Genomic DNA, 26,129 nt, shown 5'->3' on the forward strand with positions numbered 1-26,129 from the left:
TAAATTGTCTCTCACGTTTAAAATCTGGTGTCAGTTGAGGAAGTGATTTTTGTTAAAACTGATTTTTAGTCCTGAGCAAATGTTCAAGCTTATTTAAAAAGATGTTCGAGCTAATATAAATATTTAAACAAGTATTCAAAAGTTCTAAACTAAGTTTATTTTCTTAGGAGCCAGATCTGCAAAACATTTCAGTATCTAGTTTTTTAAGACTACCCTATTCTACATACATTACCATAGACCTTTGGAGTCTCTCTTGTCTCAAATATTTTATCTTAGTCAATACAATCAAAACGGCCTATTTGATGCGTTTGCTGAACATCTGTTGAAACTGAAATGCATCATTAATAGTTTGTGAATAACACGAGCCTTTTTTATTCTGAGCTTTAATTATCAAATGATTCTTAAGCAACACAACGTGTAAATTTGGAAAGAATCGAGAAAGGAAGTTCAAATTCTTGCAACAGTGTTTTTTTCTGGTGACTTATCATCTGGAATTAGTGGCTCTGATGCTAACTTTTACTATCACGGATAGAAGAGAAATAAAATAAATGAAATAGATGATATCAAAGATAGTCAGACAAAAAAAGTAGAAAATTAACAAAAGATGCCATTGTAATACAACAAAATTTGCTGGCTTTTCATTTTCCTTTAATGTAGCGTAGTGTGAGAAAGAACACAGGAAGACAAATACATTTAAACATTCAATGCGAATATTGACATTTTTGATGCACAAAAATCAAGAAAATATAACATTTCTTAAAATATATATTAGAAAATATAGATACATACTTTGTATTTACAACGCTTTTTCACAAATATAATGAATACAAACTTCCAAGGTGTAAAAAACGTTAGCAGCCTGGCTATTTTGAAGAAGTTCTCATATGACTCAACGCTAAATTTGCTCTCTCTCATCACATACAATTACGATGTTCAGGAGAATACAGAGCCACTCTGCATGTTTTTTCATTTTAAACTTTTTCTATGCATTAAAGCTACGTTTCTTAGAAATGTACAGATTGAAATGTTGCTCAAAGTTTCATATATCGAGAGGATTCAATCCAAATTCTAGCAAAAGCATCTTATTCTCCTCTTGAATCTTGGTGCTTTCTGCCTCCCATCTACCCTTGGCCTCTTCAATTTTGTCACCCATTGCATCTAGAGCGTCCTAAAAAGAAAGGGAGATGCTATTAAAACTAATGAAATTAAAAAGTCGAGAAGAAAAAATATTTGGAAGAGATGTCCGAAATTTAAATTGGTGTTTTAGGTTATGTTTGTATGTGATTGTAGACGTAGGAACAGGGGAAAAGGAGGCCACGTGCAACAGAAACAAGAGACTTGGGCCTATTCGTTGCATACGTTGGTGTTCTTTTTTCGCCTACATGTTCCCACCCCACTTTTGAAAGTCTCAATTCTTTGATTTTTATTTGCCATCCCTTGACTTTCTGTGCCATTTTAAGGAGCATACAAAACGTCAAGCACATTTGCAACAAAAAACTGCCATCTTGGAACTGACACGATTGATAAATGTAATTTCGATAGCGCGATTTAGTAATTAAAACCTCTGCCCTATTTCTTGCACAGCATATCATAAATAGAACAAAAATATACTTTTCATACATGTAAAATATTTTCATATGCTGTTTCCATATTATCGATCTTAAATTGCAGATCTTGAATAATCATATCTTTCTGCTCGATTATCTGAGCTTTCTCCAACTTTTCTTTCTTCAGTTCTCTTTCCGTTGCATCTGTAATAAATAAAGACAAACTCAAAAAGAAATTAATTTGCAAGTGATTTAGTAATGAGAAGCTTCTAATATCAAAAGCATTTGTAAATATATTCGTTGGTAAAATCACTACCAAAACACGCATCCCTATTATATCCTTTTTAGGCACTTCATAGACTATCATTAATTTCAATAGAATAACATATGTGAAATACAAAAAAACACATAAATGGTTGGCAACAGCATTACGAGGTGAGAAGAGCACCTAAACTTTCTGTTATAGTAGATTTACCAAACAGAACATTCCTAGAGTTGTTTAAGCTTTTCGGCTGCACCTAAGCAAAATACAGGATAGTAATAGCATGTTGTGTAGTTAAAAGTAATTGGGATTCCTTTCTTATTGAGGGCGAGAAGTTTCGGTCCATCTTTTATTGTAGCGCATTAATTTCCAACTTTACTTTAATCTAGATATCATTTTTGGTTCATACATCTTCTCGTGTGGACTGTTGTTGTATCCTTGTGCGCTATTCCATACCCTGTTACAAATGACTTTATATCTCATCTAACAAATGTGATTAGGACATACTTTGCCAACCCCTCTGCTTATTTGAAGTTTAACGTATACAATTTTGAATACATATGTATACTTCAGATTATAGAATTGCAGACATATGAACTTTTATATCAGTCTAAAACATTATAAAAGTAAGCAACTTAAAAATGAATTACCAAGTTTGTCTTGAAGAAGAGCAACTCTCTTTTCCAAAGTGTGAACTCTCAACGTCAGTTCTGTCTGCATTGTTTTATATTGCCGAGTTAAATCTTTTAGAAAATAAATTCACTATTAGTGTTAAGTACATTCATTATTCAAAAAACATACTAGAATATTTAATTTCCTTTAACAAAGATTATTCATTTGGATTGAACTGCTTCAAAACTGCTGATATTCCTTAACTTACACCAGATGCAATCAAAAAGATAACTTCTGAGAAATGTGAACTCATATTAGACTAGCAAACTGACACAGGTTTAAGAAAATATCAAATCTGTTTGATATTCAACTCATGGCTCAAAATGTCTCATAAAAAAGTTACAACACATGTGAGGAAAACAGCTCATCATGATGGCTCATCACTTGCCTAGCAAAAATCCCATTTTGTAGACATTCCATTCAACTCAAGCCTTTGTTTTTGAGTCAGACATCGAATCAAGACAAGTTGATATAAATTCCATTCTTTATCCCTCCTTTGCCGTATTGCTTCATACCCTCATTGTAGTTTCAGTTTAGCTCATGTTTTAAATAAAGGCAGTAATTTATAATGGTTTTGGCATGGCTCTATGCTAAGAAGATGGCTAATTATCTAGGTTAATTGATGACGTGATTTCAATGGAAAAAGGGATTACCTGCTGAAATCTCAAGCTTTATCTGCTTTTCAGACTGGATAGTCTCCTTTGCTTCTAGCATCTTTTCTTTCATATCCTCAGACTTTGACTGGGCTCTTCTGGCTATTTCTGTTCTCATTGCTGTTGAGTGGATAAGTAAATTAAACATTCAGACAAAAAGATACCCAAAAAGAAAAAAAGCAAATTCTGTATCAGAATAAAAACTTTCATTGAAAATTTCAAGCTGAAAAAAAATTGACATTTTTCTGTTTTTCACTTACCCAGGTGTTCTTTGAGTGATTCAATTTCAAACATTGTTTTCTTGTATTTGTCTTCAATAGATAACTCATCTTTGTCTATCCATGTAAAACAAAACATAAATAGCTTAAATCAATAAAATTCTGGCTGCAGGGACATAGGTAAAGGAGTTGTTTAGTTCAAATAACCCTGTTTAACTCAAGTTGCCCCTCTTATTTAAGCAGATCTAGTAAATTGCTTTAAAGTCACGAAATGGCAAGGATATTTTCACCATGAATATGTTATATGTTAATGGGAGCTTAGACCCCACTGAGGGTCTCTAACAACAGGCAAGCAAGTGCTAGCCTGGAAAACTTGCATATGCTCGCAGCGACTCTAGACTTCTTGTGCTCACACCTCGCACCTCTAGTGACCCAAAATATCAAGATCTTCATATACCGTACTATAGTAATGTATATATGGGCATCATTCCTCGCAGCTCAAATGCTTCCACTCGCAGGTCGCAGCTGGTAATTTGCTGTTGGTTGCATTGACGGTCCCCAAAATCATATGTTTTCCAACTTGGAGCAAGTGAGCAACTGCAGTGCTCAAGTCCAAGTCATGCTTTGGACATAACTTGTATGATCTATTCTTATCAGTTTCTGACTCTATTTTGAAATTCAAGCCTTTTAAAATGGCAGAACCTTGAAGTGCAATTTTTCTGCAAATAATGTTTTACAAATAGAATAATAAGTAAACCACCTGGTGGTCTGCGAAATCAATGAATATAGATCTTTCTGATTTCTTATGTGTATGAAGATTAATATCTAGCCTGCATATAACATAACATCCACAATGGAATATCATACAGTAAGTTGTTCCATTGCACAAGCAAGTTGAAGGGGGTTGAGGATGGGGGTTGAGGAGGGCCATTGAGAAGGGGGTGAAGTGCACCATCTCCTATAAATCCTGGAAAGAGACAATATCTTTGAAATTAGGTACTTCTTTGCTTTCACCATCTTTTGCCCATCTGACCTTCAACTATTGCACCTTGTGGTCATGGATACAGCCTTGACTATGCAAGATTTTGTCTATGGGATCAAGGGTGGCAGGTGCTCTTGCAAATGGAAAGGCAGGCCTGGATACAGGCAATCATTCAACAGAGAAGGGTGATTACTGGTTTGCCTCTCTATTAGTTTTGAAGTTAATAGCTTCCCTAAGACTTTTCGTTCAGTGATGCTTATAAGATGTTTTAAAAACCTTTACTATTTTATGTAGTTACCGAAAAAGAAATTGAGTTCCTCAGCTTTTGTCTGTAAATCAGCAAGAAATCAGAGTAATAAAGAATGTCAGACTTATGAAGCCATAAATTTAAATTTTTTATCTGCATAGCCAAGCTCGAAACAACAGAAATATTACTTATATTTTGCCATTGTTATTGTTTTTGCACTCTCATAAAGTTACAATTCGATAAAGTTACATTTCGATAAAGTTACATAAATATTAATTTCGATAAAGCTACAAATGTGAGCTGTTCTTTATTTTCATAAAGCTAGCAAAGGACTCTTTAGGCCTACTCTTGAAAATGAATTTGTTGAAACAAAAAGGTTACATACATAGAATAAATAAAATACAAGGCAATTGTTTCGCTGTGATTTTCAGGCTCATTTTCAGTTTTTAATGTGCCATCCAGAACTTACATTACTATTTATACATTGTATTTCAATGAATGAATACTAATGTTAAGCATATTAATTAATATTATCATTTGATTGATATACAAATTCGCAACGTAACGTTACCCAGTTTCTGTACAACCATAGAGAAATCACACTTACCATCCTTTTTCTTCTTTTTTCCTTTCCCTTTCTTAGCCTTTGGAGGCATTTTGTTGCTCAGATTGCGAAAAAAATAAGCATAAAAAAGGGCTTTCTTGGAGTTTACAGAAACGTAAAAAGAGCAATCCTGTTTACCGTTGCCGTGGTTGAATTGCATTGTTGTGAAAACATTAGATAGCCTCGAGTGCAAGCTGAGGCCGGAGGAAAGGAGCAGCCATGTTGAATTATTCGACGACCAGGAGCAGGACAGATGATTGTGGAATCTGATTGCGGTCGTAGAGCGTCATTATCTGAGCTTCGAGGAAAGGTAGGTTTTATCACAGTCTAAGGGTTTTTCTTAAACTTTTTCTACTCGCTAACATTGCTTGTGAGGGGAACAAATCCAGAGAATTTCTGTTTGGTAATTTCGATAAAAGAGCATTTAAGCAATTCTAGCAAACTTATTAAAATTTATTAAATCTTTATAATTTGGCAATTGTATATCTTTGACTTTAATTCAGATGTTCGGTTCTTAGCTAATAAAAATATTTCACTGAGGGCATATGGCTCGAAAGCTCTACACAGAGTTATTTTAATATGTCCATCGGCTCTTCTTGTTAAATAATGTTTTATGAAAATTGTAAATTATTTTCTTAAAACCTATCTTAAATTTGCATCATTTATTCACTAAGTATTATTGTAATAAATTGCTGAGAATTTTTAATTAAGTGAAATGAAATGATAAATTTATATGACTTTGCACTCTGGGACACGCATTCCAGTCAAGACTATTAATGCCATTATTGAATTTAAGATTATTATAATTGAACTTGTCTTAAAATTTGTTTGACTACATTGGATTCTCCTTGTCCTGTTGCTTTGTTCCTGTATTAATGCAATCCCATGGGAAAGGAAGAACAATTCTCTGTTTTTATACCTGTTGCAAAATGTAATCTCACTGTCAAATAATCAAAGATTGTATGTATACAGTTAGTTGATCAAATTAATACTACTAGGAAACATAAATAAGTAAAATGGATCACAATTGAACAGAGTAGCAATTTTTAAAGACAACAGGGTTTTTGAAGATAATGAATAGAGAGTGCAGGAAAATAACTGATCCGAGCGAGGCTTGAACTCATGACCCCTGACTTTGTTTGTCAAGTACAGAGTAGCAATTCAAGATCAAGACCATATTAAATTATTGTATTTTTATGCGTGGGGAATTATTTTCTGTCGCTTGTGCTTGGGTGGCAACAAATAATGTTGCAATATAGCAGGTTAAAAGTTGTAGGTTTTCATTTTTAAATAGCATTTGCAAGGCTTGTGGTAAATCTATGCGTGGGATTGGACGCTAGACTCTTCGAAAGCAAGCCAGTATGAAAAGTATGGCATTTTTTATGATTACAGAAAAATTCAAATGTGCAGTGTGCAACTGTCTGCAAGTGTGCACTTCAAGTATGCACTTCCTTAAGCTGTTCGAATAAAAATGCCTGAAGTCCTTTTTTAAGAGATTGTTGATTCATTGTTTGCAATTGCTAGCGCTCATTGCTGAATATCTTTCTTTGAACCTTTGCCTGATTATTATAAGACAGAAATTGGATGATTTAAACTTTAAAAGTTTATTTATGTAAAAATCCGTTTTTGCTAAAAAACTGTCTTTTTAAATTTACTTTATTACAATTTTAGGTAGCCTGCATGCAGACTTTATTTTCCGTTGCAAAGGAGAACCAATACTGTACTTGTAAAGTCTGCAAATTAGCATCCACTTTTGAGTTCTGAGACCTTGCGCAATAAATTTTGTCTTTGTCTAAGTATTGTTTTTTAGCCAATAAGTATCTAGTTTGAGATTCTATGGACTCAATCAAATTCAAGCACAATCATCGGGTGCTGATAAATCTGCAAAATACAAAATTACACAATCGTTCTGGAAATAGGAAAAACAATGGCCTTATTTTCATTCCTCAGGCCCAGTCAACAGATATACCAACTGGGGGCTCAACTTTGCTTATACATTGGTCATGATCACAAAATTGGGATTTTTTTGTAGAATGTTTGTCAGCATGATTTGGAGGGGAACAAATTATCAGTAAGCATAGGCCTATCACCTCTGCAGGCTTTGAATTCCAGCAATCCACCTTGAATGACTTCTTTACATTTCTTTCCTTTGCTTCAAACATTGACGCAGTTTTTGCAAATATGTTTTGATAATGGAACCAAAAATTGAAAATCAAGGCTCAAAATTTCTGCTTTTGGATTGAAAATGCCCAATCCTTCCACTGAATTTCGATCTCACTTCAAAATAGTTTCTTCATAGAAAGCATGCACTTAGTCTAAATCGATATTGTCTGTGATGCTTTGCGTTTGCAGGTCAACTTATTGCGCAAGATTGAGCTCCTCTTCACAGAAGAGCTTTTGCTCTCAGATCTCAATAAGGGGCGCTAATACGCTGACTTTACAAGTTCTGTCCTGGCTCTCCTTTGCAACGGAAAGTAAAGTTTGCATGCAGGCTAAGTTTTAGGGTGACAAAAGTTCCTGAATCTGACTTCTGATCACACCTATTATGTTTGAGAAACAACCATTGTATCAAGTACTCCGTGAAAATTTCCAAAAATTATCCCAGGTGTACAGCTGCCATGTTCCCATACTGGATAGCAAGTACAGTTGTGGAATGCATGTCCTTTTATTTTGATGTATTTCTTTGAATGCACCAGGCTGTCCAACGGATGAATCTTAAATTAGTATAAATTGCAAAAACATTGACCAATTAAGGTTTCCTCTTATTTTAATGGAAATGTAATAACATCTTAAGGCTACCAGTTACATACTGGACATTAACTACACTGGCATTCAGCAAGTTTGTAGAGTTTTTACACAGTTAGTTCTGCTCATGTAGGAAAAAAAAATTTGCAAACTCATAATGCTCTGTTGATGGTTGACAGCAAAAGGCCCAGGGTCACCAGAAGCAGAGATCTATAACACAAATAATTGCCATACTTTGTTTTTTGTTTTCTTTTTTACATAGAACTGGATGGGAAGCAACAAAATGGGTAGCCTTCCATATGAATTCATTCTGATAACACTTTGTAGTCATTCTGATAGCACTTGATATTGTATAATTATTTTGTTGCTGTTCTGTTAGCTGGTATTAATTAGCTCATTGTTCTTTTTTATAATTAAGCTAGAACATGTTTTTCAACTTTTGATATGGTAGAGAGAACAATCATTCAAATTCCAAAAATATGCAAGAAGTTGTCGTTGTTTGATCTTGAATATGCACCCTTCACCTCTGGCATTTTTTTTAAAATAGATGTGATTTAGATTATTTCAATCTTAGGATCATTAGAATTGTTATTTTGGCAGTTTGCAAGTCAGATTTTTCACAAAGAGTTTAGAGAAGTTTAATGGAATGTAAAACACTCCATATTGATTGATTTGACCGGAAAAAATTTCTGGCTTTATCAAATCACTTTGGACACATTTTGCTTATAATTTGTGCTAATTCAAAAATTTAAAAGGTTTCTTTAAATCTATTGTAATGGGTTGCATCTATTAAGATTTGTATCTGTTCATTGTTTCTGAACAAACCATTTGATGGCAAGCACTAAAGAGTGTAAATAAGCAATTTTGTTAATTGTGTTTATATCTTTTAAGTAAGATTTGGTATGATTAAAAATAAAACTTTGTATTGGCATTTGCTAAAAGTTGACACAGATGCATATGCTTCTAAAGATTCCAAACAATGTATTAATTTTTTACATACATTTTACAATGTCATTTATGCTTTTTAGTGCTTTCAGCATATCCTGTGCCTATCAGCTCAATTATTTCTTATCTTTAAAACACCTTTGCAGATGTATTTAGACTACCAATTGGTATTATTTCGCTTAGTGGTGCCTAAAATTGAAGCTTAAATATCACTCTGGTAGTTTTAAGTATGTTTGTGAAAACTTAGATTTAGGAAAATATCACTTTGAGTATAAACCTATGCAAGAAATCTAGCTGATTTTTTCAAAAATGATTGATTGATAGATTCATAAGCATATATCCTACTTATCCCCTCTCTGACAGGTTACCAGATCACCATGGATCACCAGCTATCTGTTGTGTTGAATGAAGAAACAATAGATATCCCATCAGATCTAATTGAAAATGTAAGTACTGTTTAAGCATGTTGCATTTTTACTCTGTTTTTGTATGTTGTTGGGTTTTCTACAACATGTGATTATTGTGTGTATTTTGTATTGAACAGAAGATGAAACAAAAACAAGTCCAGGCAGTTGAAATAGTTGCTTTTTTATTTTGTCACTGGTGAGACACATGAAGCAACAAAGCAATTAGGATTTGGTTTCGAATACTAGTTTAGGAAAAAAACAGCTTTTTGCAGAAAATTGTTTCAAATTACTTGTTGGCTCAGTAACTTGACATGAAATGGACCAAAGGGTTTTAATAGTGTGATTCTTTATATCTCTGACAGGAAAGTGTTTTCAAGAGTGTACTGAGCTACCATACTTGGCAAAGCCTGTCCCCTGTTGAGAAAGCACATTTGCAGGTTTGAATATGTTTCTAGTATTATTTTAACCAATTCTTATTGTAACAATAAAAATGAAAGCTATCTTAATCATTTTTATAAACGTGTTATTAAAACTTGGGGCAAATGATCACAGTCTTAACTTATTGATACATACCTTGCTATGTTTGTCTCACCACAACTCCAAAGCATTAAAAGTGCTTTACTTGGTCCATAATACATGTCTTAATTATTTTCATTACTGATCCATGTCAACTTTATAACAAATCTATCATTTTTTCAGAAATATCTGCCACCTTCCAAAGTTCAGCGTTCCCAAGAAGAAACAATAAGGTATGAGGAGACTATTTGAAACTCATTGACTAGTTGAAAAAACTGTTTTAAATTATGTTGTCACTCTCACAATGTTTCACAAGTGGAAGACAATAGTGGAAGGCAATGTGTTGTGGCTACTACCCTAAAAGCTGAAAAAGCAAGACAATTTTTCTTGCATAGCAACAATCCGCAATAACTGGTTTCTTGTCTTTTTAGGCTATTATTCAGTGAAGATCCAAACTTTAAACATGGAAATGCAGTTGATGTCTTATATAAGAACTTGAAAGGTAGGTGGCTTGTTTTTTGTCTTGAAAATTAATATTTCAAACAAAGGAAAACTTTTGCAAATCCATAGTCGGCTTTTTGTTCTTAGTACATGTTTAAATAAAAATGACAAAATTAGGTATCTTCAAGATATCTACTATCTTCTAATCAGCATCAGAAGGGGCTAGATAAAATTTGTTTTATATTTGCTTATTGAATATTCGTAGGTGGTGTCAAATTATATGTATTTGAAAAAAGTCTTAATATTTTCACTATACCCTAACTTTACTATTTGCAAAGATTTCTAGTCTGGAAGTTTCAACATTTAATTGAAAAATAGCCTAAAAGAAAGGAAAATTTCAAGACATGCTTAAGTTTTACTTCTATCGGTGTTCAAAGTATAAAACATCCGAACAATGATAAACAATTTTAAGTTAGGAAGTAGCTACCCAGTTTTGAATCAAAGTAGATCTATCAGAAACTCGAGCAAATTGCTGTTAATGTTGCTCGATCTGTACCACTTAACTGTAGAAAACTTTACCAAAAGAGTCCAAGGATAGAGGCAAACTCTTTCTGCTTGCACAAACCTTAAATTGCAACTGTAGTGTTAAAATAGATGGATGGATGCAGTGTTAATATAGATACAATTATTCTAATTGGTGTGGAAGTGTAGAATTATGAGACCCTTTTTATTCTCCAAGTAAAGATAACCTTCTTAAATCTTTCACTTCAGCCGGTCGCTGCTCTCCAAGCATTGCGAGAAAGTTAAAGAAATGCAGATCACTCAAGTATAAAGATTACAAGGTTAGTAAATCAATGTACTTAACAGAATAATTTGATTCATTTTGATCACCTTCAAACCACATGTAAATCACAATGTGGATAGTAGGTCTCTAGAAATTGTAAAAGAAAGCAGTTATTGCTCCGAAAATCGAGAGTTTCATTTGAAAATGTAATGACTTCTTATAAAAGCCCTTTTTGTTCTTTTGGTGCACTCTTGTGCTAATCAGTAATTTTTTTAAATGTTTCAAGAATCGTTTCCCAGCATTCTAGTATTATTTCAGCTCAGGGAAAAACAAAGATATCGCAAGCTCTTAAAGGATGTTCTCGTTTCAAGACAGGTATAACTTTAAGAATATTCTCCATCGAATTTAATTCCGAATGTTTCAAGTTTTTTAACTTTTCTTGTTGATGGATTATTACTTTTGGTACTTTGCTGTTATCTTCATTAACTTGGTATAAGTATTTTGTGTAACTTTAACCACTTGCAGAGAATATTGGACCAGCTTGCAAGACATGGACCAGGACAGCCAATTCAGACAACAAGGTTTAATCTTAGTCTTTTATTTGCTGAAATAGTTCTCATGATGTAAATCTTTATGATTATTTGCTACATTCCGATAAATGATGCTTTGTCTCTAGTTCATTGACTATCTTGAAATATCTTTGGAAACATTGGTGATGAAAAAAACACATGGTATTCTTAAATTAGTAGAAGTGTTATGCAGTAAAAAATTGTTCTGATACTTGGCAAGAGTATTTGTTCGTGGCGTTTTATTCTTCAACACCCTGTTTAACCTCCTATGATGTTGTTGTCACAGAATATTTCCCAAAAGAGTCTTCGAATACTACTGCCATATAAAGCATTTTTGTTTTTTATACGATGTTTTCTGTCGTTTTATTGATTTGACATTTTGATTAATGAAAGTTACTGTTTACTGTTACTTGTCTGTCAGTAAGTGCTCGATGCCGTAGGCAGAGCTGTACACGCTATTTGGTGTATAGAACAGATAGGTTCTAAGTTGCTACTCTGAGTTTTACGCTTAATGCAAGCATTGGAAAACTGTTCTGACATTTTGATTAAACTAAGTACATTATGATTATATGATATTTGTGCTTATTTTATAAACTTTACATACCCAGTATGATAATCTCATGGTATTGCGTTCAATTTTTTTTGTTAAAGAGCAGAAATTAAGTTTATTATTTCTAAATTGTATCTTTTTTTATCTTTCTCTCATATTGTCGTAGGCCTGAGCCAATTGACACATCTGCAACAATAGATGAGCGAGTTCACAAAAAACTTCAAAAGTAAGTTCTTTTGTAACATTTCTCGTTTTTTCTCCAAACCTCATGATAACAACACGTTCAAAGTTTTATAAGTGTGGCGAGCAGGTTTGCCACACTATATACACTATCATTTCTTATAATGTCGTAAGCTGTTATTAACCTCTACATATATATATTAATAGATATATTTATAGATATATATATATATATATATACGCAACATTATACTGAAAATTTTTACTCCATCTTTGCATTTGCTTTGCAGGGTTTTGAAGGACGTAAAGACTGAATGTAATGTATGTCATTTAGCAAATAAGATGTTTTTTTGGTGGGGGGGGGGGGGGGGAAGGGTGGGCATGAACAACGACTCTACGATAACCCGTTATGATTGGCTATAACTATTCTTATATTTATAACGATAATATTATTCATTGTTTGTTTTTTGCAAGGCATTGACTTAAGTTTATCTTTTATTTTATTACCAAGAACATGCTTAACCTGTCACTGAAAGCAATCTCTATACACCATCAGATTATTATCTGTGTATGCTACTCTCACCCCAAAGCCCCCCAAGTGTCCATGTATGGTTGTTATAACGGTCACTCCCTTCTCTCAAACGCTATTTCTAATTTTGTCTGTATGAATGTCAGTAGTAAAGGTATTAAAATTGTGCTTTGAGTAGTACTGTTTCTAATTTGTTACTGACTAGTATTGTTACTATATAGTTTATTTATTGAATATGAAATTTCAATCATAATGCTGTTTGTAACTACTTGAAAACCACCAGTTTTAGTTATACGATTGGAGGCAAATATAACTTTATGCATTCGAACATTTTCTTCTCAACAATACAGTTATGAAATTTTTGATAAACTTTTTTGTTATTTGATTTTTATTGTAGGATGATACTATTTCTTCTGATGAAGAGGAATTTGATGCACGGAAATATGAACGTGAGAAATGTTCTTGCCACTTTTTAAAAAAAAGATTAGATTTATCTTAAAGCTCCTGTTTACAGCTGCACTAAATTTCTATGTAACTATCTATCACTGAATTTTCATTTTGCGATACCTTGTCTACATGACTTTATTTTTTATCTCATTTCTTCATAAGGCCATTGTCAATGGTTATTTTGATATTAAGAAATAACAGGTTTGCAACCCATAGTCCATATTTTTACCGGACAAAGGAGCCTTTGACTTTAATTGGAGGACAAAGAATCTTTCGAGCCTTTTTTGACTCCTTTCGTTAGCCAATATTATGATCGGTTTTTTCAAAGAAAGTCATACAATATGTATCTAGGAATGCTTGAAGTTTAGCATCGTCTTTTGGATACCCAGAAAACCAGAAATGAGCCATAGTCCCTTGAAATTCAAATTTGGCATAGAATATTTGGCTAAAATTTCAAAAGATTGCAATTGTATTATAGTTGTGTGTTTGTGTATGTGTGTGTGAGGGGGGAGGGGGGGTGTTAGAGGTCCGCCATTAAATGTCAGTCTTTTCATCAAAAGTAACGATGACGTCATTAGATGCATCATCTCGGTTGTCTACTTTGAGTCCCTTACTGGCGATCGACAGGCCTATCTAGCTGTAAACTAAAGGAAAAAGTTGCACAAACATATACAGAACTGAGTTTATGTTACCTCTTCGTTCTAGACATTCCTTTTTACCCTAATGAAAATCAGTTTCCACACCATTTATTCAATTCCCCAATGCGACCGAGGATGTTTTCTCCACCAAATCCTGCATACGGATTTCCACCGTACCGTTTGCCAAATACGGGAACTGAAATACCTGAAGAAATCTATAGATCGATGCTTGACAGGCATCGAAAACGAAGACTTTGCAGCGAGGTTTGTTAACTATGGTTAAAATTACTTTTCCAGTGTAAAAGTCTCAAGTTTAATAACAAACCTCTCAGTTACTTGGAATGTCTTGGAAAACAAATTCTTTGAAGCTTTGTACTTCAGACACAACCGTGCCATGGATGATAATTCTGATCCCTATGATAAAAGGTGTCTATTATGGAGACTTCATTATGAATAAAAAAGTCAATCTATCAAATCACTGGTGTTCTTGATGTCGCTTTATCAGAGCCATGTCGCTTAATCACTACCGAAGTCGCTTAATGAAAATTCATTAAAAAATGTGAACTGCATTAAAATGCAAAGTCTGACTTGGATTTTTAAAACTGATTTATTTTCTTCCTTTTCATTTTTTTCTACGTCTTTAAAGGCAATCTGTCTCGTTGTGGATTGGTTAACGAGAACAATAGCTGGAACAATAGCCTAAACACGATTCCAGCGCTCCGCCATATTTTTTACAATGCGATAAATTAAAGGGGGACTGGAAGCAATAAATAATCCCTTTGTTCTTATAACCAATCAACGTCGTGACAGATTGCCTTTAAAGGGTCTATGGAATGTAAATTTTATTGACTTGAATTTGTGTTTGCGTCTGTAATCTTCAATAATGTTTTTCAGACTCACCCAGAACTTGATGTGTCAGCGATAAGTCTAGCAGATATAATTATGAGAGCAAACCCAGCAAAGAAAGGTACCGCTTTCTTCTTTGTTCTTTGTTCTTTGTCCCTCTCGCAATTTCAGGTGTCCAATTTTCCAATCTTGAGACATTTGTGTACCCCTTGTTAGGGCTTTAGTTTTTGACAACCTGTTAAATTTTGTCAACTGGAAAATTATTTAATGCATAGTTTTATTGAGTATTGCTTTTAACTTTCAAATAATTAAATGAAATCATAATGTTATGTAGAGCAACGAAGAATTTTTTATGAATGTGTTTGAATTTTATTTTTTTGGGTTATCGGCAGACAAAATTATATAATACAATTCAGAGCCAATATAGAAGGATATTTCGCAATGCTAATTAGTTGCTTGGATAACGTGGACATGTTTCAATTTTTGATTTTTGTTAACAAAATAAGACTTTTAACAACAGATAGTGTCTTTGCTCCAGAAGTTACTACGAAGATTTTTTGGTTTTTGCAGGTGTTAAAAAGTCTAAGAAAGTTAAGAAACTAAGAAAGAATCGCGAAGACAAGGTAAAAATGAAAAAACGATACAGATCACAACTGCCCCCTCTGAGTGAAAAGGAGATCATAAGAATCAAACAGCTATCGTCAAAGCAAGGAGGTCCTGATAAAGATAGGATCACACGAGATATTAAGACAGAGGACCCTCATGAGTAAGTTTTGCTCAAAGGCAATCGACAGATACGTAGGATGTCAATCAAGAATTGACCAATCAGTAAATGTGATTCCACTCACGCACTTATTGATTGGCTAATATTGATTGGCAGATCGATTAAGCCACTTTTGTATCTCTCGATTGCTTTTAAGAGCATTTAGTGCAGTCTGGTCAAGAAAGACCCCGTGTCCTTAAAAATTCCATACTTGTTTAGAATGGTATTTAGATAATGGTTTGTCGCCCCCTCTCCCAATTCGTCGATGTCTCTGCTATTAAAGGGACTACATTTAATCTTTAATGGGGAGAAGAGGGTGTTGTCTCAACAGCAGTGTCCAAGATTGCTATGTCTATTTTTGTTATACACCTGGGTCCGAGGTGGCTGCGAGTAGGTTTTGCTCAAATTCAGGTTTATATGGTGTTCAGTAAGTCACACAAATCGTATGGTTGTTCAATACAGATTGTCAATAATTTTCAGAATTGCGGTCAAATAATTCACCAAAAACGTTGTACTTTTGTTTTTATTTTGAAAATTTTTAAAATTCTACTGAAAATGCCAGTTTTCTTGTTTCAACTCTTTTTCTTTTATTTGTAAAATTTTATATTGTTGTTAAAAATCACCACTGAAAGCTATGGATAATCAAAGTTGTAGGAGTATTAAAAATTATAGAAACTTTAGGTCTTTATGATAATACAATGACATTTTGACGCACCACTTATAGTTAAGAAATGGTTGGAAAGACGAGAAGAACAGGTTATAAGTATGATTGCTAAGATAGAAAGGTTGAATGTCCGTAAAAAACATTATGATAAAATATTATAAAGTTATATGCTGAAGTTATTCTTTTTCACAGCACTTCGAGTGAGAATGATGAGGATCAAGGAGAACAATGCTTCTTTACTTTAATTAGAGGATTCTTTTTAGAGCGCGAAGATTTGCAGTGCTCTGCACTTGAGGTGGGTTAAACTTATGTAGTGTTGACTAATGTAACAAAGCATAAGGATCTTTTCAGGCAAGCTTTATAGGGGTCTTCTTTGGCTTCTCTTCATTTGCACGTGAAGCCATCAGATTCTAAAACACAGATTCTAAGATTCTAAGACAACATTTTTCTCATATTACAAATTTGATAAAAGATACACATGTGGTTGATCTAGAGCCGGCGGCAAGATGACTTTAATGTTCAAATATATGCGAACAGACCGGGCAAGTATATACTACGTACGTCATCGAAACACGAGACAGATGGAACGAGAGCAACCTCGTGACAGAACCTACCCGCTTTTTTTATTCGAAATTTATCCTGGAAAAGTACTTGACTATTTCGCTGATTTTAGTACTATTTGTTTCATAAATACAAGATGCTAAAAAGCTGCATTTCAGAACAAAGAATAACAAACAGAAGAAAGCAAAGCAAAAAGCAGAAAATTTTGGAACAGTTTCATAAGGTTAAAGGGTATCAGTGCTATGGTTTCTAAACCTTTTTATCATCTTGAGGTACATGTATCATGAAACTGCGGTTTACAGGCATCTCTCAATAACGGTCACCTCAAAACAATGGACAAACAGTTTTGTTCCTTCTTGGTGTCCATGGACGGTACAAGAAATCTTTAGAACTGAAACTTCCTTTCAATGGACATCTGCTCTGATCTTAAAGTTTCCGCAATATGAGGCTCTCACTGAAGTACAAACAACAGATTTCACTAGACTTAGCTTCGGTTTCTATGATTTCAAAAGAGGCTTTATGGAGAGTTTAGGGATAGTTAGGATTTGCATTTACCAAGGTCAAAACTCCAACAATATGATTCAGGTCAATTACAGTTCAGGCCCCAAAATACTGCACCACCACAATATTATGCAATATCACAGTATGATGATATTATGCAATATATTATGCAATATCAATGCAACATATAGATTTAACCTAGTAAAACATTTAAGGTTGTTTACGGGGCATTTCTTCAAGCAATACACATTTTTATAAGAATACCAAATTATAAGCCTAAGATTATTCCCAAATTGTTCTTAAACGACACTAGATGTAACTGAGTCGCATTCTAGTATTTATAATAACTTTAAGGCCGGGTATGTCCATTTCAAGACATTTAGACGTGAAATAAGTAAGAAACATAATTCTTGATGAAGCTTGAGCCTTGCTTTATTCTTGAATTATACTTAAATTTCAGCGATTTTGAGTAATATTCTTATAAGTTTGTAGCTCTCCAACTAGGTTGCTAATCGAGGAGAGCATCCCTTTAGTTGAAGTAACAATTTGGTCTTTTTACTGACAATAAGACTGGCACTGACAAGGACAGATACCCAACACCCAGTGCCCAACACCCCCAAACAACACGCCTTTACCGATCAACCGATGATTGAAGGCAAAGCAATACTTAGCCGGATGGTCAACGCACAGTTTGGGTGTAGTTTTAAGTAACTTTTTGCTCCTATTCATTCAAAGGGCTTTTTTCAATATAGATGGCTCAGTTGCCAATCAGTTGCATACATTCAATATCGTTAGGAAGATGTTTAACTATGTATTTCTTACGTTTTGTGCCAGAATTTTAACTTTCATGTGGCTCTCAATAAATGACATTTTTGCAGAATTTTCCAAAAATACTATTGGCTTTAATCAGAAGCTTGCGATCTATAGTTGTATCTAATCATTTGTAAGATAGTCGTACGCAACATCATGCGAAGTTGAAACTCTATTCTAGAAATACATTATTTTGATATTGTCTAAGTCAAAAACGATAGTCAACAAGATGTACTCTTCAATGTAATGGCATATGGATGCGGATGTCTTTCTCACGAGGTTCATCTAATACTGGAGTTTGAAGTCCCTGAAATAAATCAAAATCCAAGGATTTTTGCCACACTTTTCGCTACTCTTCTAGTTTCCAATATTATTCATGGTTTAGAATAAGACCTTGTTGTAAAGAAATTAATCTCCTTTTATAAATGAAAAGAGTTCTCACAGGCTCAAGTACCTTTGGAATTTCAAGCTGATTGGCGTAGTTCCTTTAGCAGGTCACAAATTTCCTCTTTGTTGTGCCCATACATTAGCAACCAAAAATTCTAAGTTTTTCCTTAATATATAGTTCAAGGGTATTTGAGAAACTGAATAAGATAACGGAAGTAATTGGAGTTTTGACGGATTAGGTGTGGTAGGAGCCAATGGGCCTTCCAAATCGGTTTGATCAGGTGTTAATTCAAATGCTCAATTCCCCTTTGAGTTTAGCCATAACCATCAAGTTCCGGGTTTCAAATATCTATTTACGTGAATTGTAGCCATATTTCCCGTTTTTCCAAATTGATTATCGTCCTTTGGCAACCAAACTTTATAAACATTAATCCCTATACAACTATAATCTGAATCCTTGCAAGCTTTCTGGACCTCCAAGTTTTTGAATGCTAACGGATAATTTCGTATGTTTAAGTTTACTTTTATGGCTGTGACTCATTATACGGTTATTTTTTAAATTACCTTTGGGAAAAAGTTCTAAAGCTGGCCCTCAATACTAATTTGCTGAAATTGAATCAAAATATTATTCGTCTAAAAACCCCACTCATATCTAAACAGGAGTAAAAATCAAAGAAATGATTTGTGTATCAAAAACCTTTCGTTACTTAGAATGTTGCGATGGCTTGTTTTCTCGCCTCCTACGCGTAAGGCCATGCAGTCGAGCCCACTTATCGCCTATTCAGGAATCAACTCCAAAGGCTAGCTTTGGGTTTAGGGTGTTAATAGCACTTATTTTCTTTGCTTTTGGAAGATGAAGGGGCGCTCCCTTGACAATTTTAATTACTCTGTGAAGGAATCTAGCTGCACATCAGAAAATGTTGGAAGCAAACATTACTTGAATCGATGTATTGTAGCAACCCAGAACTGATGAATCATAATTTTATCTTTTAATTACACTGGTCTGACAGAGTTTTAATAACACTGGTCTGGTGACATTGAATGATATTCCAACATACATTAGAGGATCGGACACACTCACCCAGTTTAAGAATGGGCTAAGAAATCATGTTTTAAGCTGAGAAATCATATTTTAAGCTGAGAAAATGAAACTTTTTGTACACAAATCCATGAAAGAACAGTATTGGTTTCAAAGTTGTTAATTTTTTCATATTTTTTATTTATCCTCCATTTTATAAATATATTCTTAACTAGGATTAATAATAAATTAATATCGTGGATAGATAAGATCAAATGAAAATGACAAATGTGTTTTTCATTGTGCAACCTTGACGTGCGATCAAAAACTGTGGATTTTGATTATTAAGCGTTGTCTACACTGAAAATTATTGATTTTTTAAAATGTTTTCTAGCTTCAACAAGAAATTGCTGCCTGGGAGGTGAGTCTTCTTGGAATTTTAACAAAACATTAGGAACTTTTATTCAGAAAACATTGTTTTTTTGAAGTTATAAATTAATCAAGTTAAGAGCGTTTCTTCTAATGCAGCTTTAGTTGTATGGTGATGAACTCCTTCATGATGGCGTTAATTGAACGTACTTGAACTAACTCTTAATTTTATCCACTCTAAATCTTAGGCCTTTTTAATTAAGGAATGTTTAATTAAATAGAAAAAGAGTTCACCTGTGTAAGTGAATGATTTTCGATTAAACTGCTCTGTTTGGTGAGAATTTGGCTCCTTTTGAAATATACACAATTTTTAGTAGAATGACAAGGAATAGGTCCCAGTCAATTTGCAATCAAACTTGTCCTGACCGTTTACCTTTTAATTTTCATTATTTTCAAAGGTTTAAGCAGATGCAGCCGAGATATTTCGTAAAATTTCTTCCGATTTCTTTCGATTGATATTCCGTGAGGTTTCACTAAAGTTTACTAAATTAAATGGTCATTAATTTATTTATAAAAATGATTACAAGCGTGATTGCGGAGTACCAACCTTGCTTCCAGAGACAAGAAGCAAATGGGATGGTGGTAATGCAGTGACGTAGACAGCTGTTCCGGTCTAAGAAATAAAGAGCTTCTGATATTGTATTTTCTCATTGCTTCTTACACAATATATGTAATAAACATCTAAAAATTAGCTTGATAAACATTTTAGTACGAGCAAGAAAATGTTTTTCTAAAATATTCCTATATTTTAAGAGTATACAGAAAAATTTGAATTACCGAGCTTTAAATGTTGAATGCGATTAAGTCTCGTAATCAACTTTTTCTCAAGAAGCTGTTATTAAATTATCATTTTGGATGCAACTGGATATTTTAGAATTAATTGAAAATCGTCGATGTGAATTAAGCCCTTTCTCTGTTTGACTACGTTAGTTTGAATCATTTTTACAGAATTCCGATGAAGCTGCGGATGTTTCTTGGATAGGAGAAAGCTCTTCATGGCCTGGCCTGGTTCTTTCATCGCTGAACTTTCTTGCTGGAAGTAATAATGGTAGGTCTCACGCAAAACATATTTGCTTATAAGAATAGAAGGTTGAATGGTTACATTATGAGAAATCTGCGTTTAAAAGTTTTGAATAATAACTAAACTAGGTCGACCTGTGATGTTTACAAAGAATTTGCTGGCTAAAATATAACCGTACGAGACTCTTTCTTTGTCAACCCATATTTCAATTGTCAAATTTCGATGGAGACATTTCAATCTTGGTCAAATTTCATTAAGTTTGAATAGGATTTGAGCTGTACTTAAAGGCATATGTAACAGAATGTCTTGTTACAAGCAGTCATTTCATTACCAATTGTTTGTCTATTTATTTATTGTCACTTGTTTGTATGTTTGTTGTTTAGTAATGTTTGTCCTATCTCAAGCATGCACCTTGATGTGCTAAAATCAACAGCATTTTGATCTACAACATAACGTCTATAACATTTTGATCTACAAAAAATTTAGCCTTTCCGTCTCCATTCGCTCGTTCTTTCTTTCAGTGTTAGTTTTTCCTTCTTATTCTTTCCTTTGTAACTGGCAAAATGTTTCACAGAGCTTTAAACGCATTCTAGAAATTTCCATTCCTTCTAAGCATCTTGTTATTTTTGTTTGTAGCTGGTTTGTCTCTAGACTTCGTGCCTCTTGTTACGTTTATTCAGGAGACCAACACATGGAAGTGGACAGGTAAAAATAAATCTATAGTATCGCTTTTTCCGAATTATTTTATAAAAAAGATTCGAAGTTCTCGTCTTCCCAATTAGATAATGTATTGTATTCGAGTGATATTACTTTCGTATTTTTCTTTTTACAATCATTTTTCCTACTTTCTTTCCATTTTTTTCGCATGTTTTTGCGAAAATTGGCACAAAGGCTGTCTAACTGATAAACAAAGGATCACCGCATAGCATTTATATTATTGCTTATCAATTGCAAACAGTTGGCTTAAGTCAAATAGCAAAGGTTTTCCATGATATGATCAGTGAACAGAATCTTTTCATCTTTTATATAACTGGAATAATGATTATGATATTTGAAGAAGATCCAACTTGTATTGAGAAAAGTACCGTTATTCCAATAGAAGGTGAAAACGACATAGCCAAATAATTAGGACATACATAGTCAGACTCACTCGTATAGATATTCTCATCTCAATCTAGCTTTATTATAAAAAAATTGAATTTTAATTGGCTTTATAGAGATAAGGCAGCTAAGCATATTATATGAAAGTGATGGCTGCTTTAGATATCAATGGGTTATGTTTCTTGTTAAGAGAATTATCAGCAGATAAAGAATAAGAAAATGATTGCAAAGTATTGTCTGAAGAGGTTATGATATTTTGAATATTAGGGACGTATTGGAGAAATTATAGCAACTGAAATAGTAAATTGAAACATATCACAGTGGTGATATTCTTAATAAGCATTGCCTATGCTGTCTGTAACGGTAGCTTTTCAACCATCAGAAAACTTTGTGCTTATCAACAGCAGGTATATAACAGACATTTCGATCAGGGTGGAGAAGAGACATTTGAAGAACCAAAGGACGAAAACAATTACGTTAAAAGTCATAAACGTCTTAATTGTCGAAAACGAAGAAGACATATTGCCTAGAAGGAGAAAATTCTATAATTTAACCTAACCATAGGCATTATGGAAACTGGAGTTTCTTCTTTACCGAAACGCACTTAAATCCCTTTCAAGTTCCTAATTATGTTTAGTTCTTTCTCTGTTATAGTTCAATTCATTGCTTTTCAGGGATAAGTCATGATGATGATAATACATTGACACAGATTTGCAGATATTGGCTTGATTCTCTACAGCAGGATGAGGTAAATAAATCGCGCATTTGTGAAGAGCTGAACAAAATCAAATTAAAATTATACTAGCCCTTAAAGGATTAAACATTTTACCTCTACCTTACGAAAAGCTCAGTCCTATCAAAGACCCTTAAAATAAGGGGTCTTTGATATACTCTTACAAGCTCTTACAAAAGTTGTTTTCAACCTTTTTATTTTGTATTGTTTTGCGGCCTAACATCTGAAGCTAGTTTTGGGAGACTTAACAGCTGTGCCCTTTTAGCAGTGTCCAGGCTCTTACAAGCTCTTACAAAAGTTTTTTTCAACCTTTTTATTTTGTATTGTTTTGCGACCTAACATCTGAAGCTAGTTTTAGGACACGTAAAAGCTGTGCTCTTTTAGCAGTGTCCAGGTTTTTCCGTCCTATGTGACCACACTACGTGATTCCTACGCCTGGAACTACAGAGAGCTAATGACTCGCCTCTTTTTGAATGAAGGTTTGGTCATGTCAGGGGCTCGAACCACGGACCCTTGGGTCTGTAGTCAGCGACCCTTCCTTTGGTATCAAATCGTAGCAGTGCTAATGTCAAAAACTTTCTTAGCTCGTATTTTACAAGCGGGCTTAGAGCTTATGGATTATATCACCCAGCCTTCTGCCTGATGCTGTCTGTATAAATTACGTGTTGATTGGCCTATTCGAGTCGCGTTGAAGGCTCAAATTTCAAAATCAACATTGGTTTTTAGCATTTTATTGTATGGAGTGCCAGAAAGTGTGATTGCAGACCAAATAGTGTATTTGTGTTTTTGGGAAAACAAAGAAATACAGCAGATTATTTATAAATTCCATAGAAGCTTTTATGTTCAACACTCGCTCGTAGTACGACTTCTCGATTTATAGTGGGTTAATGGGCTTTCTTTGGAAGAGTGCTATGGGTGTCATCAGAAAACTGGTGTACCCTGCAGGCTATATTATATTACAGTATTTTGATAAATGGTGCTGTTTTACCGGTCTTTCATATAGTGCTTAATGCGGTATAGGGAGGGTTATGCACGCTTTGGTGGATGTAATCAGACGGTTCGAAGTTGCAACTCCGGTCCTTAATGTTTCTTATACAAGAGCTTAAATTTCTACATTAAAGCGCTGTTTAAGTTTTCTTAAAAGTCCATTTATAATGTTTAAGTGAATGCAAGGAATAGGCGAAAATCATATGGAATCCACGATTGGAATATTTTCTACAGTCCATTTTACGATCAATGAAACCTTACTGGAAAATTGACTCGGTACCATGTTCTCATTCAGTTCCTTTTCCAATCTGTGTCTCAAGTTAAGGAGAATGCCATCATATGGGTGTTGCAAGTTCCATAAAACTATAAGCGAGATTATTTTTGGGGTGATTTGAAGCCTTTCAAACCACCCACGCAGCCAAGCAAACATTTGTACGACCTCATCTAAATATTATAAACTTTGAGTATTTACATGTACACACAATATTTCTTTTTCTGTTATTCAATTTAACAGAGTGAGCAACTTTCGTTTGATCAACAAGAAATTCTTAGCCCAAATACAAGCATTGGCCAACAAAAGTAAGTAGTTTTGTTTACCAAACTTTCTTATAACTTCCATAATGCCAAAACGTACGTGAAAGAATTGTTTGAGGGTTCATTAAATTTTTTCATAGTGAGTCACAGTAAATTTGGCTTGCAGAACAGAAAGCATACTTGAAGGGCATGAGGTCATTGTCTTCTGACTTAGTCTTCTGAGTAATGGGTGGGGGTTTAATCGAAATTCAGAAATTTTGATGTAACTTGAACTTTGTCAGTCGAAATCAGAACACTTTCTCTCGTAACCTCTGCATATGCAATTGCTAAGGCATTCCCAGCATATGCAATTTTTGAGGTTCCAATATATTATTTGAGTCTAACAAGAAACTGACAAGTATTTGTAATAATATGAGCTAAATGGGTACAGTAAAAGATATAAAAATGTAAAGAGGGCAGGGACGTAGCCTGATACTGCAACTTGATTGTAGAGTGATTTGACAAGATGGGCTCAGAAAATGCTTTAAACCTCTAAATCAATTATTATCCTTGATGTAAAGCTAACCAAAGGCAATTATGAGAATCGCTTACTGCTATCAAATAGCAGTGCAAGCCCGACTTAATGCTTATTTAGCAACTACTTTGTTTAATGAATGGGGTATTGCATCTTATATCACGATTCAAGGACATTGTGTATCAGAATGATGCTTGAGTAATGTGATTTGAAATATATTTTAATTTTTATGCAGAACTGAAGAAATACAAAATAAAGTACACTGTTTTTTATGTCTACCCTAAAGCGTGTCCAGCTTTAATTCCCAGCATTTTTCGTACCCCCTCGTAGAGTTAATAGCAACCCCTCTTTTCAGTCTCGTTCATGTTTAGCTGTTTTCAATTATTCCACTTGATGCAATTATTTCTTGTGGCAGATTGTAGATTATTGTATCTCTTACGCAAAACCCTAACAAAAAATGGATTAGGAGATTTAGATAATCATTATCTCTAAATTAGTTATGGCTTTGACCCACAATCTTTGTAGATTAATTGTTATGTAAGAGTGCGTACAGTGCCATTATTGCCGTTAGAAAACAACTGTATTTGATGGCGTTTCTCGCGAAGATTGTTCGTATTAAAAAAAACTTGTATAACTGATGCTAATCACGGCCCATAAATTGCAGTTCAGCTGTTCAAAAATTGGCAAAATTAAGAGCTAATTAGGCCAATTTCTTATAACGAATCCGCCTGATTATGTATTTGGATGTCTGACTTGATGGTTTTAGAGCAGCTTTTGTCATATAATTTTTGTATTACGTTTTCTAAAAGGCTATCATACAAAAAGCATTAAAGCATCTTTGAACGTCTCCAGGTTTACCGTCTAAAGGTCTCAGTTTCATTCTCACGTTTCTGTATTTACAAATTTGCATTTTCACACATTCATTTAGTTTTTTAATCATTTTGTTACAGGACCGATTTCGTTGTTCGACCTAGTACAGACCAGGAAAAGCTGGCTTTTCAGCTGCAGGTCTGTTTGCCCTTGTTTCAATTTATCATCACCACCTTTGTACCGAAGACTTTTAAATTCTTAGTGTTGACTGACGGTGGACAAACCTTCAAAAGTAAATAGAAATTAACTGCTCATTTCTGTTGGCAAAAACATCGTTTTGTGTAAAGGCAGACCTTCCTGAAGACACATAAACTACCTGTTTCAATACATTAAAACCCTGAAACAACGAACCTTGCATTTCTCCCACAAAATTAATTACTGCCTCCGACGAAGAAAAGGTTTCTTGTAGGAATGATATTATCACTGGTAGTGTCTCGTTTGCCGTGTGTGGTTG

At 34.0% G+C, this 26,129-nt stretch overlaps 2 protein-coding genes across 2 annotated transcripts in view; one reads left to right on the top strand and one right to left on the bottom strand.

The window, feature by feature from the left end:
- Positions 1 to 638: 638 nt before the first annotated feature.
- Positions 639 to 5,347, bottom strand: LOC135684404 (dynein regulatory complex protein 12). The gene is made up of 6 exons (XM_065199953.2): positions 5,189 to 5,347; positions 3,395 to 3,469; positions 3,135 to 3,254; positions 2,460 to 2,552; positions 1,621 to 1,751; positions 639 to 1,168 (listed from the first exon to the last, which is right to left on the bottom strand). Exons 1-6 carry the CDS (start codon positions 5,343 to 5,345, stop codon positions 1,040 to 1,042), a joined length of 705 nt encoding a protein of 234 aa, XP_065056025.2. The 5' UTR covers positions 5,346 to 5,347; the 3' UTR covers positions 639 to 1,039.
- Positions 5,348 to 5,368: 21 nt separating this feature from the next.
- The window catches only part of LOC148957631 (nuclear factor related to kappa-B-binding protein-like), a 30,150-nt gene continuing 9,389 nt past the window's right edge, over positions 5,369 to 26,129 (top strand). Inside the window, exons 1-21 of the mRNA XM_089115115.1 lie at positions 5,369 to 5,495; positions 9,239 to 9,321; positions 9,645 to 9,719; positions 9,982 to 10,031; positions 10,230 to 10,300; positions 11,011 to 11,081; positions 11,342 to 11,398; positions 11,549 to 11,604; positions 12,309 to 12,368; positions 12,613 to 12,643; positions 13,249 to 13,300; positions 14,004 to 14,200; positions 14,831 to 14,903; positions 15,353 to 15,548; positions 16,402 to 16,504; positions 19,881 to 19,907; positions 20,864 to 20,963; positions 21,573 to 21,641; positions 22,712 to 22,785; positions 24,272 to 24,336; positions 25,756 to 25,813. Of these exons, the coding sequence (XP_088971241.1) occupies positions 9,253 to 9,321; positions 9,645 to 9,719; positions 9,982 to 10,031; positions 10,230 to 10,300; positions 11,011 to 11,081; positions 11,342 to 11,398; positions 11,549 to 11,604; positions 12,309 to 12,368; positions 12,613 to 12,643; positions 13,249 to 13,300; positions 14,004 to 14,200; positions 14,831 to 14,903; positions 15,353 to 15,548; positions 16,402 to 16,504; positions 19,881 to 19,907; positions 20,864 to 20,963; positions 21,573 to 21,641; positions 22,712 to 22,785; positions 24,272 to 24,336; positions 25,756 to 25,813 (1,554 nt within the window). The 5' untranslated portion in view covers positions 5,369 to 5,495; positions 9,239 to 9,252. The remainder of the gene's footprint in view (positions 5,496 to 9,238; positions 9,322 to 9,644; positions 9,720 to 9,981; positions 10,032 to 10,229; positions 10,301 to 11,010; positions 11,082 to 11,341; positions 11,399 to 11,548; positions 11,605 to 12,308; positions 12,369 to 12,612; positions 12,644 to 13,248; positions 13,301 to 14,003; positions 14,201 to 14,830; positions 14,904 to 15,352; positions 15,549 to 16,401; positions 16,505 to 19,880; positions 19,908 to 20,863; positions 20,964 to 21,572; positions 21,642 to 22,711; positions 22,786 to 24,271; positions 24,337 to 25,755; positions 25,814 to 26,129) is intronic.

The sequence above is a fragment of the Rhopilema esculentum genome, chromosome 21 (genome assembly GCF_057945365.1).
Source record: "Rhopilema esculentum isolate cy_ngs chromosome 21, ASM5794536v1, whole genome shotgun sequence".
In the NCBI taxonomy this organism is placed as follows: domain Eukaryota; kingdom Metazoa; phylum Cnidaria; class Scyphozoa; order Rhizostomeae; family Rhizostomatidae; genus Rhopilema; species Rhopilema esculentum.